This window comes from Alligator sinensis, unplaced genomic scaffold (genome assembly GCF_000455745.1).
Source record: "Alligator sinensis unplaced genomic scaffold, ASM45574v1 scaffold660_1, whole genome shotgun sequence".
In the NCBI taxonomy this organism is placed as follows: domain Eukaryota; kingdom Metazoa; phylum Chordata; order Crocodylia; family Alligatoridae; genus Alligator; species Alligator sinensis.
In genome coordinates, this window is record NW_005842237.1 from 607,069 (window position 1) to 620,120 (window position 13,052).

Sequence of the window (13,052 nt, forward strand, 5' to 3'; positions counted from 1 at the left end):
GCAAAAGTAAACCTAGTCTCAGCAACAAAAGGATAAAATAGAATACAGGGCACATTTATGTATTTGATGTATTTTCTTCAGCTCTGGAACCACTCTGCAGAATCTTCCTCAGCAAAATACTGAAAAAAGGCAGTCTGCTCTGCTCTCTTCATATTGTCTTCATGACAGGATAGAATAATGTGCATGAACATATGCAGGGACAGCTAAGGAACTTCAGGGGAGATGGAGATGACTATGTATGTAGGTGGGTGCAGATTACTAGGCACGTCCACACATGCTATTAATGTGATAAAGGCTTACTGCGCAGTAAAATACTTCACAGTAAGCCTTCCCTGGGAGCACATCTAAATGTGCTCCCTGTTGGGAATAAATCTGCTCCCAATGGGAACAGCCCAGTACAGGGCTGTTCCTACCCTGCTCTGGCCCCCTGCAGACCCCAGGGGGAGCTCCATGCTCCTTCAGGGTGCTAGCCCGGGGACTGGTAGGGAGCATGCAGGCTGGTCCCAATGTGCATGGGGCCAGGAGCTGCCAGCTGCAGCAGCAGCTGTCTTCTGACCCCATGCATATCAGAAGGGGTCCTGGTGTGCATGGAGCTGGGAGACAGCTGCCGCTGCAGAACTCTCCTAGGCCTGTGCACATGGGGACAAGTTCCATGTCCAGTGGGGCTTCCCCGCACAGCTGGGAGCTGGCTGGATGCTGTCCTGCTTTAAGGGCAGCCCCCAGCAAGGCCCCCGCTGGTAGGAGAAATCCGTTATACTCAAATCTATTGTGCAAGGACCGAGGGAGTTCCCCATCCCCTGTGGCCTCCTGGTGTTGGGGGCTGACTGGGAGCAAATTAGCTCATAGTGTCTACAAATGCACTACTGCACAGTATCTACTGCACAGTTAGTTTACTATGTGTATTTACAAGTAGTAGCTAACAATTAGACTACACCATAGACTAATTTATTGCACAGTAAATGCTGCACATGTGTAAACAGTAGATGCTGCACATGTGTAAACTTTACTGCACAGATTAGTTTCCTGCACAGAAAAGCATCTCATTTAGATACGCCCACTGTGTGCTCCTCTACACCCCATCAGTTCTCATACTGCACAGTGACTTGCACTAGTTCTCTACTGAAAGGCAGAGCCTGCATTTGACTTTCAATCTATTTCTTGATGTAGTCCTAATATAAACTACTTCACTAAGGTAACCTTTTATCTGTTCTTAGGCTGTTTCTTTATGAGATGCTGACTGCACAATCATTATTGTGTAGTCATTTTTGGTACTTATATAAACAGTACTAAATAACTGCACAGTAACTCAGGTTACTGTAACCTGAGTTACTGTGCACTAGCACCAACAAATGTCTTTTTCATGGCAATACTGCGCACTAGCTTAATATTACTGTACAGTAGCATCACATCATGGTTGTTACCACACAATGTGACTGCACAGTAGTATCAGGGTACTGCACAGTCAGCATCTTACATAGACATGGCCTTAGTGCACACAATGAAGCAAGACTTGTAAAGGAACAAGGGAAACTTACTTTTAGTAAACTTAAAATGTATTTTTATACTCAAATCCATTGCGCAAGGACATCTTTGTCATATCTTAACCACTGGAGCATAAAATAAATGAGAGTGAGGTAGAGAATTGAGGTAGATTATCTGGACCATAGACTGCCACTTCTTTTTATGCAAAACTGTAAGTGACATTGATGGCTGTTCTTCATAGAGAAAAATAGTAAGATGCAGAAACACCCATCTCATCTACTATTGTTATACTGGTATATGAGACCAAATAGTGGAAGTTTAAATTAACCACTTGAAACTAAATATTGGCCTAGTTCTTGCTGTAAAAACTGCTTGATGGTCATGTATGTTATTGATGGTCAGTCTATTGATTGTAAATATATTCTGACAAACTGAGGCTTTTGTGCTTGCACAAAATGTGATCCTGATTCCTGGAAATAAAGCCAATAGTCATAAATATTTTCCAAATACTCTGAATGACCTATTTTCTTACTGAGCTGTTTACAAACTGTTTTCTTTGATTATTCATTAAGCACAGTTTTGAGGAGGGAGGGGCGATTGATCATTTGGCCATTGATGGCACATGGAATATTTCTATTCCTTACCTAGATGCTTGAACTATCAAATAACAAATGGGGATTGTTTAAAATCATAGGTCTCAATCTTAGAAAAGATATGAAGAGTGGTATGGACTATCGAAACAGAATATTTTCTCACTTTTTCTTTAATCTTGTTCTTTTTTTAGAACACTATTTCTCTCTTTTTGATGTCTCTAACCAGGGATCCTGGTTTTCTCTGCTTAAAAATGACACATTCTTTAATAATATAAATTATCTGATTAAAACCCTCCAAATCTGCATTTTCCCATGATTAAAATGAGACATATATATAGGTATCAGCTAAACACAATGTTTTCTTGATATTTAGAATTTTAAAGCAGTTTGGAAGCCTACCAGTTCCTCAATTATTATAATAAAATAAATTCTAAATACCTATAAATTCTGGCATTTGATTTTGGATTTTTTATCACGGAAAACTATAGCTCCCCCTGCCCCCTTGGACACAGGTCCAGCTGCAGCTGCTACCCCTGCTGCTTTGTGGTGCTGAGCACCCCTGATATGATGGTGCCCTGCCCCTGCCCATGCTACTGCCCTTCACTATCAACTATCCCCAGCCAACCCACAGGCCCCTGGCCCTGCCAGTGCCCCTCACTCCTGACCCACAGCCCCACAGTCCTGTCAGTGCCTCTCACTTCCAACCTACAGCCGCCCCGGGGGCAAGGTGATGCAGTGGGGGAGGCATGTGCCCCCCAAGATTTCTGTGCCTGCAATAGGGTGCGGGGTTGCAGCCAGGCCGAACCAGGTCTGTGCAGGAGCTGCCTTCATGGCCCAGTGGGGGGAACCAGTACAGGATGGAGCACCACATCACCATCGTGAGACACAGCAGTGGTAGCAGCAGCACTGGTGGTGGCGTGGAGTTGTGTGCCCTGCTGCTGCTAGGTGGGCAGGGACGCCTCAGCTTGAAGGCCATTTAGGTGCTGCACTTCCTTCCCCATACCCAGTCCCCCACTAGGCCATGAAGAAGTCTCCTCTGGAGCTGGTCCAGCCTTGCAGCCTTATGTCCCGCTGTGAGCTCAGAAATCTCAGGGAGCACGTGCCCCCCACTTCTGTCCCCCTACCACTCTCCATGCTGCCTGGCTGCCACATGCATGTGTGTGTGCATGCACATGCATGTGGTGCCCCTGCCTGATCACTCTCTTCCTGCTCCCCCATCTCTTTCTGCTCTCTGCAAGTCTGCAAGGAGAAACCCACTGTTTCCCATGGTTTTCTCCTTTAAAGGGGAAAATCCATTAATTTCTCTTTTAAAAGAGAAAATCTATGCTTTTCTCCATTAAGAGTGAAAATCCATGTTTTTCCACAGCAAACAGAAAAACTGAAACAGGATTAATTGACATTAAAAAAAAAAATTCATACTAGCAGCTTATGTGCAATTTGAAGATCCTTTAAACATATCTTACTTTTAAAAAGTCAGGCCTATAAAAGGTGCATATTCATTAGCTGTGCATTTAGTGTCATATTCAGGTTCCTTCCACAGGTTTCTAAACAAGGTTTAGATAGAATTTCGGCACTAAAAGTCTTAGGCAAGGAATGCTTCTGATTGACTCTACTCCAGCAGCCACAAAACACCTTAGACATCTAAGTTTATTCCTGGCCTCCATTTTAGACTGCAAAACTCCCTTGATGCCTACACTTCAGACTTCTGCTCAAAAGTGATCTAATTTTCCATCTAACTCCCACCTAAGCTCTGTGATCCATATCAGCCTTAAGGAGGCACCTACCAGGATCCTAGGTGCTTAACTCTGTGGTTTGTATGATTCCCCCTGGGCTAGGCATCTGTTATTTTACCTAAATGGATGTACCTAAAGGAATAATATGGATCTGGCTCTATGTCTTCAGTACAGGAAGGAAACTACCTGCTTAAACATAGGCATATGTTTAACTATCTTTGCTGAACTGGGACTAAATTAAAATTATACAGAAAATCAAAGGTAGAATTTAAAGAATATTACAGACTCTTGTATGGCTGTGGCTAAGCATCATATCCTCTTGTAAGTTCCTTTTCCACAAGCTGAACATGCCTAGCTCCTTCAGCCTCTCCTCATGTGACTTGCTTTCCAAGCCCTTTATCATCTTTGCTGCCCACCTCTGGTCTCTCTCAAAAAAGACACCTTTTCTCTTTTGCTGCAGAGGGGAGGACATGGACCAGTGGCTTGAAGTTACAGCGAAGTTTAGACTGGAAGTCCAGAAACACTTCTTCACTGTTAGAACAACAAGGCAGTAGAGCAGATTGCTTAAGGAAGTTGTGGACTCTGCATCACTGGAGGTGTTCAAGAAGAGGTCAGACAGCCACTGGTCAGGGATGAGCTAGGTGTAGCTATGCCTATGTTCTACTATGGGTATTTTCCAAGCTTCTGGGTTGTGCTGGTCGCCACCCTGTCCCCTTTCTACTATATGTGTCAGGGTGTTTTTAAGCCTTCCTCAAAGGCATTTGGTGTTGACTACAGCCAAGGCTGGGGCCTTTGACTGGGGTTTGTCAGTGCTCCTGCTGGGACCAAAGCTGAAGGTTTCTGGTTAAAGGATTTTTCCCTTCCACTCACTGTCAGACCAATTGACATATTTGGGGTCAGGAAGGAATTTTACCCCATGGTTAGACCGGTATGGACTGTGGAGGGGTTTTGCCTTCCTCTGTAGCAGGGGGGTGTTGGGGGGGGGGTGGCCCCCTACCCAGGATCTCTTGAGAATATATCAACAATATTTCTTAGAAGCAGGATGTTGGCTGCTATGGTTCCCTTGCTTTAACTGTGGCAGGCTATGGTTTTAGGTCTGTGTTGTGTCAGGGTTGATGGTAATCTTATGTAGCGCTTAGATTGTGGATTGTATAGGATGGTTTGGATACAGATAATCCTGCCTCAGGCAGGGTGTTGGAATAAACAATTTATGGAGGTCCCTTTCCGCTCTACTTCTCTATGATTCTCTATAAATCAGGAGTGGTACTAGTGAGATCTGTGTAGTTCTTCAGCAAGTGAAAAACTGTTCATGAATATGATGAATATCAGTCCAACAATTTGCTAACTCTGCATACCATACTGTATCATACTGTATATCAGCACTGTATGTCAGCAGATATTCCAAAAATCATTCGCCTCTAAGTGAATACTTAGGCTGTGCATGACACTGAAGCTAAGGAGTCTAGTAAAATCAATCAGACATCATACACAAGATGAAAGAAATGCTAACTTGATGGATTCCGTTTCTCAAGAGCTTCTTTCTTTCTTTGTTGCTATTTGTGTATAGCCTGGGCTACCTGCAGAGACAAATCTCTGAACACTATCAGAACTGGGGGGGACACTTTAATATGAAAAAAAACCTGTCAGTGCAGTCTGCTTCTTTAACGCAGTCTGAGGTATGTTTTAGGATATTTTATTTTCTTAGTCATTCAAAAATGTTCTATTCAGAATTCATAGCATAAGCACAGCAAAGATAAAGAAAACAAAAAATGACCAACATTTCCAGGCATTTGGGATTGAAGAGGAAATTTACCTACATTACCATACTCAAGATTTTTTCTACCATATCTAGAAAGAAGTCTCTCTCACACTGAAAATTAATAGCTCTTTATGGTAACTACAGCAATAGCATATATGGAAAATGCACATTAGGAAACTATTAGATATATATTTTAGTCTATTTTAATGCCACCTAATAGTGGTAATAAATAGAAGAGCCATACTATGTGACCAGTAAACTCTGCATATCACTAGCTCATGTTGCATCAACGTGTTTGGTTAATGGACAATACTATAGGAACTGCATGATTAACTGGGAAGTAAGAATATTAATTTATGAGAAGAATCATGCTATCTGTTTACTTCATACTTTTTATTTTGCTTTTACTGAAGCTGTGAAAGGAAAGATCAAAGTTATCAGTGTAGCTTGGATAGAAGCTGAAGCATTTCTATTTCAGTATTGCAACTATTTTATTGCTTTCTTGAAGGAATAATACTTCAGGGTTTTTTGGAGAGGTTTTCTTTTTGAGTCCTCTTTTCTCATAAAAAATGCAGCTTCCTTTTTTTTGCAATATGGAAAACAAGTGTTCACATAATCATTCAAAACAGAACACTGTTCTGTTAATATAATAAATGATAACTTTATTATCTGTTGAATGAACATGATTCATCCACCTGTCAAAACTTATAAAACGAGTAATGCAAGGAAATTAAAGCAGTTCTGTTCCTTGAATAGGGATATACTTTAGACAGCCATCTATCCTCAGCCGATTCTTGTGCAGTCTGCCGTTGTAAGTTAATTTTACCCAGAGGTTCATAAAGCATCTGTTTTAATCATTCAGCCAATTTCACACTTTATTCTATAGAATTCCAACCATCATGACATTTAAGAGATCTCTATTCCAGATGATTCCCATGCATTAAGATGTTGCCATACAAATGTATGGTCAAAGGCTATGCTGATGGAATGCTATCTTGTAGAATTTTCATGATTTTCACTCAAGCACCTCAGTGACATTTACTTATATGCTAGGAATATTGTGTTTTATATCTTGGGGCTAGATTTTTCACATTATTCCGTTAAAGCTTTGAAATGCCTTTCACTGCTCCTAGTGGGTTCCCTTTCTTACAGAAAGAGCTGTGGAAGATGACAGCACAATCATAAAGTGACAAAATAATGAAAGAGAAAAGCAGTCAAACAATATGCAGAGTCATTGCCCTTTATTGTTCTCACACTTAGGTTGATGATGGAGATTGCTTACGAACAAAACCTACATACTTTTCTCGTCTGCCTCTTTGAAGCCTGCTGGCAGCAACTGCCATGAACTGAAAAGCTGCAGAAATAATAATCAGAACAATGGCTTCCTTAGGCATGTATGTGTCTTTTATGTTCTTCTGGTTGAGGTTCAGGATAATTGACATGTGGAGATATATAAAAAGCACTCAACATAGACCATTGGAGGTTGTCTTTGCTTGTTTTTGAACCTTTGCTTAGTTGCTAAGATATGATCCCCATATTTAAATTTAATTTCTTTCTTAAATACTTCTAAAGCTTCTTATTTTTTATATTTATATACTTCTGGGCTATGTCAGGATTGCAAACCTACTGTGCCAAGCAGTGATGCCCTCAAATCTTCCATGCTGATCCACACACTGTGTCCACAACAGAAACATGATAACTATACCTGTGCCCTGCTGATAGTGGGGAGGGGGGGCAGCGTGGGGTTGAGCTAATAGATACTGTCATATAGCAGTGTTAACTAGTGTTCCCTCAGCACCACGCAATGTGTTGTCTATGAGTGTCACTGCTGAACAAAGTAAGTTTGCAGTGTACATATGGCTATGAGTAATCAGAGACAGAAAAGAAAAACATCCAGAGGACCATTAATAAGATTTAACATACATTGGGCCAGAAGAGTGTGAATCACCCTAACTCTACTGACTTGAATGGAAGCTACACAAATTTCCACCAGCTAAGAAGGTGGCTTAGTAAATTTAAACATGCAAGCCTTTTCTTTTCCTGAATCTCTAATGCCTCTCTCACTTGAGAGTTCAATCTAGAGACTTGTACATTTAGGCTAGGTACATCTGTCTCTAGGGATCCACTCAATTCGTGTAATTTTTTTGTGGAATTGCCCCCCCTCCCCCCCCAAATACTTACTAAAAATAAAATGCTGGCTCCCCAGTGGGAGCCAGTGGCTGCTGGTGCCCAGGCTTGCAGCCTGCCAGAGAAGGGGAAGCCTCCCGCTTGAAGGGCAGCAGGCAAGATGGTGGCTGCCCCCTCTTCCCTCTGCCACTGGTTGATGGAGAGGGCTGCCTTTTGTGTGGCCCCACCTCTCTCCACCAATCAGTGGTGAGGGGTGGAGCTACATGAAAGGCAGCCCTCAGCCAATCAGTGGTGTGGGGCAAGTTCTGCTGGGGCCCCTCAGCCAATCAACGGTGGGGGAGCTTGCCAAGAAAAGACCCTGAAAATAGCTGCAGGCACTGCAAGCAGTCTGTGATTTTTACTTCCCCTCCACGCACTTAAGTAGATCCCTACCCGTCTCACTTTAAGCAGGTAGAAAGCACTCTAACATTGTAACATAACAGACATTCACAGCTCTGACAGCGAGCATTCTGTCAGAGCGCTTTAGTGAATGTCTGTGCCAGATCCCATCAAGGGTTAACTTAGAGCATGGCCACCGCCATTCCAGGCAGCATTGTGCAGGACTGCCGAGTCAGGGGCACCAGGGACATTCCCAGGCCCCCACAGAGCCTGGCCAAGGGAGGGGGAATGAAGGTTCCTGTCCCTGCAGCCACCCCAGCCCAACAGTGTGCTGCAGCCTGGCCAGGGGGGTTGCAAGGGAAGGAGTCCAGGGTCTCTCTCCCAGCAGCCACATGGGCTGGGTCCACATAGTAGAGAGGCTCCATTTCCCCAGGTTCCTGGCTGCAGCTGGGAAAACAGAGCCTCTCTGCCATGCAGAACCCATCCCCTGCCACCCCAGCATCTGGGCACAAGTCTTGGTTGGGGGCCAGGCTGAGTCCACAGGGCAGAGAGGCTCTATTTCCCCTCCCCACCCATTGAGCGGGTGTGGGGCTGGGGAGAGGGGCACTGCTATCTACTCAGGGGTGGCTGGCTGCTCAGCTACTCCCACAGGCTCCTGGGAGGCATTCAGGAGCTTCCCCAGGCTGCCGGCCACAGCTGTGCAGGCAGGCTCCAAGCTTCCAGCACCAAACAGCACATGTATTTTCAGTTCTGTCCCAACACAATCTAGAGTTTTCAGTAAAGCGATATACTTACAGCACTTTTGCCGCAGGCTTCTTGAACATATGTACTTACCCTAAGACTCCAGATTCAGTGATGTGCTTATTTACACACTTGAAGCTCCAACGCAGTGTTTTATTGATGTCAATGCTTAATTTACAGAGGTGATGGATGGAGCCCTAAATTCTGTGCAACAGAATACCCTCTTAAACTTCCCTTCAGCCTTTCTAAAAACTCCTTGGATACTTTCCTACTCTGGGACTGACCTACCAGTGGGAGCCTTTCCATTGACATCAATGGACACTGGATCTGTTCTCCTGTTAGTTTAAAAAAGAACACTTCTTAAATTGCCTCATCTCTCTGTTTATCTGCAAAAATATAATGGAAGTAGATGAACAGTTTATTGAAATGCTTTCACCTAAATGGTAATCTCATTAATTCTTGGAGGTATGCATTCTCTTTCTAAAACACAGGCATCCTGGTCTACTGTTTGTTATAGGTACAAGCAATATATGGGAATATGGAACTACCCCAGAATATTTTCACTATTAGAGAAGCTGAAGCAACAGTTGTTTATTGGAAAGGATTGGATTGTGTCTAGAGATACAGGTGCATTAAAATACCTCCCCCATGGGAATAGATCTAGGGTATAAAGTACACTTGTTAAAGTTTACTACTATCAGCATTTCAAGAATGCAGCCTTTGCTCTTACACAGTACTTTAAGTTTTCTGATTTATAAGTAGATTCCCTCTGAACCAACTTAAGCATTATGGCCTAATAATTTAAAGACTTTAGTATCATCTCCAGACAAGTTCCAAGGTAAATAAGGACCTCAAAATCCACCATTTACTGTCTCCACTCATTTCCTTGATAGACTAAAGTAAGTTTATATAAACTAATTGTAATTAAGATATTTTATAATGCATCAGCTTGTTTTACAATTGGCCTTTTAAAATTTCTTATCAACTAAGAAAACTATAAGTAACTTAGTGTCACTATATTCAGGCAATTTCTATACATGTGAGCAATATTTATTACATTTTTATCCCATTTAGATAAATAATTTAACTGTGTGCGTGTGTAAGCTATTGTGATGCCACCCATAAAACTCGAACTGGAAATACGTTTTTATATATGAAAAAGTAGACTCACTGGAAAAATAATTATTTGAATTGCAATACTACTGTATTAGCATTTTAATTTGTTTTGTTTTTTTCTTCCTGAAAGGCACTGTAGAAATAATAAGACTAACCCATCATTTAAAAAAAATGCAACAACTAAATACATTTAGTGCCAACAGCTAGGAGATTTACTTTGTTTATATGTTCACTTTGGGATTCCACATAAAAAGCCAAACAGAGGTGTTTATTATTTTCTTCTTTAGAGGTCAAGAATGAGTCACCCCTTCTTTCAAATAAATGTGAACTTATTCTGTAAATTAAAAGTCACTGTGCAACTGCCAGTAAAGTAGTATTTCTGTTTTCCATTACCCAGAAATACATTTGTTTTGGCACAGATGCCCTCCACCACTAAACTCCACCTGGCCTGAGTTGGCACCATTCTCTTCAAATGAAAAGCACTGTATTTCTCTTTTTTTCTGATTTGAACCTACTTGAAAATCAGAATTCAAATCCATGCAGATATTTATCAGCTAAATATGTTTTCCTGTTTCAGTTTAAAGTCCCAGAACTTTTCATCTTTATAGGCTGCTCCATAGATGTGCCACCAGCTTAGTGCTCTGTTTTCCATAAATATCTGTAGCAGTTTTCCCCCTGTGGATAAGGTTGTGCAAGCCATGGAAAGTCACAGCTCTTGACTGTGGCAGGCTGAACTATTCAGGAAGTCTGTTTAGCTCTTTATACTGTGTAGGTCTTGTGTTTGTTTGTCTGTCTGTCTGTTTGAGGGTTTGGGGTTTTCTTTGTTTCTGTGTGAATATTTTGTTTTTGCTGGGTTTTTGGGGTTTTTTTGGTGGGGGAAGCTGCGGGGGCAGGAGGAGGAGAAAGAGAAGGTTTCATATGACCAGCAAGGATCCATGTTTGGGGATCCATGCCTTATTTTTTTGTAATTATATTTTTAGGATTTCTAAATACATTTGGAGATTGATTTGTTTTTATTGCTCTTTCCTAGATGACGTGTCATCATTTTCAGTGTCAGCTAGAAATAAATCCATGTAGATTATATTTATCTCTGTCTTCCAATTAGAATGGAGAGAGGTAGAGTTAAATGTCTGATATGTTGTACATGGTTCCCCCCGACTGATATCAGAAAAGAACCTTGTCAGCCGAACAAGGAAGATGTGATCTTTGAATATCTCATCAAAAGAGCTCATTATCAAAAGCCTAACTCCCTCAATGAGCTGACAATTAATTAGCTAAGCTTTTGTTAAATGTTTTATATAAAATAAATACTTAATATATTAGGCATTTTCCTTTCTCTTTTTTCCTGTTGCATGTACCACCAACAGGTAAAAGTACTTCCTTTCATTCAGCTGAGACATTCTTCTTCATTATTTTTGACAAATGGAAGTTGATCTTCCTACACTTTAAAATATAACAATTTGTATCAGATCTCTTGTAGCTGACAACGATTTATTGTATTTCATTCCATGAGGCTGGGGCCTTATGGAAGGATAATAATAAGCATTAGTAGAACCAGCCATTTAAGTTAAATATATGTTCAGAAAATGCCTAATTATTACGGCTTTTTTAATCCATATGCAAAATCTTGTTACAAACTCAAAGAAATATATATTTTCAATTTATCTTTCCATTGACTTCCAATATTTAACATTCTTGGAGCTTGTGCTCACAGTAAACATTCACAATTGGTCATTTATAAGACTGAGTTAATGTAGTGCTATAAATATAGCAACTAAAAATAAAGACAAGTTAATATTTGATTATCAATATTATCACAACTTACCTTCTCTGCTGACTGTGCAGTACCAAAAAAGATTGGAATAAAAGCTAACCAAATTATGCAGGTGGTGTACATAGTAAATCCAATGGGTTTTGCTTCATTGAAGGTCTCTGGAACCCCCCTTGTTTTAATAGCATAAACAGTGCATGTGACCATCAAGAGAATACTGTATCCCAGGGAACAAATTAGTGAAAGATCAGAAATGTCACATTTGAGAACTCCCCTGGCATTTTCTGGATCAAGTGTCCTCTGCTCTCCATAATCTACTATGATATGTGGTGGATCAATAGCAAACCAGATGAAGACTCCAATAAGTTGCATGGATATGAGGCTGAAGGTGATCACCAGCTGTGAAGCTGGGCTAATAAACTTTGGAGCAGTGACAGATTTTTTACCTTGTTCAAATATTCTGTGAATTCTGTTTGTTTTGGTGAGCAAGGCAGCATAACTGAAGCACATGCCAAGTCCTAAAAAGATCCGTCGAAACGAGCATACCACGGTATCCGGAGTTGCAATCATTAAAAAAGTGATAGAGTAACAGAGAAAAATCCCAGTCAAGAGCACATAGCTAAGTTCACGTCCAGAGGCCCTGACGATGGGGGTGTCGTTGTAGCGGACAAAAGTCACAATTACGAAGGTGGTTGCAATAATTCCAAGCATAGCTACGAATACAGGCACAATAGCCCAAGGAGAATGCCATTCCAGTTTGATTATGGGAATAAGCTGGCAATCTGTACGGTTGGCATTTGGTCTCTTATTAAAAGGACACAGTTCACAGGTAAACTCATCCACTTGGTATTGGTACCCATCACAGCGCTCACAATGCCAACAGCACGACACTCCCTTTACTGTTTTCTTTCTTTCTCCAGGTTTACAGGGAAGGCTGCAGAGAGATGCTGGATGAATGTGTTCTTTATTGGCCCACTGCATGTCTTCTACCTGTAGGTATAAAAAATTAATGAGCTTTCCATTTTTCTCCATTTATAATATCCTAATCCTGGCCATAGGTTTGTCATAAATCACTATGTGCTGACAGTAGAAATGCAGTTTACCATAATAAGAAACCTGTTTCTTTCCCTTATATTGACTTTATGAAAGTGTTAAATGATTGTACCCAATAAATCTTTCATGCCATGGACTTGATGAGTGTCATTAGTTTCTATTTACCTCTTTACTGCTGACCAAATTGACATCTGTAAAAAGATTTATTGACTCCAGGCTAGTTTAAAAGCAAAAGACCTGCATGCACAACTTCAGTAGCTAATCACATGCAAATATACATACCAACAGTTCTCAAACAT

The 13,052-nt window shown here is 41.2% G+C and overlaps 1 protein-coding gene across 7 annotated transcripts in view; it reads right to left on the minus strand.

Moving 5' to 3' along the window:
- The window catches only part of GRM8 (glutamate metabotropic receptor 8), a 582,624-nt gene that overhangs the window by 64,742 nt on the left and 504,830 nt on the right, over positions 1–13,052 (minus strand). For all 7 annotated transcript variants that reach the window (XM_006027360.2, XM_006027361.2, XM_025208558.1 and 4 more), the window contains one exon: positions 11,755–12,690. In XM_006027360.2, the coding sequence (XP_006027422.1) occupies positions 11,755–12,690 (936 nt within the window). The remainder of the gene's footprint in view (positions 1–11,754; positions 12,691–13,052) is intronic.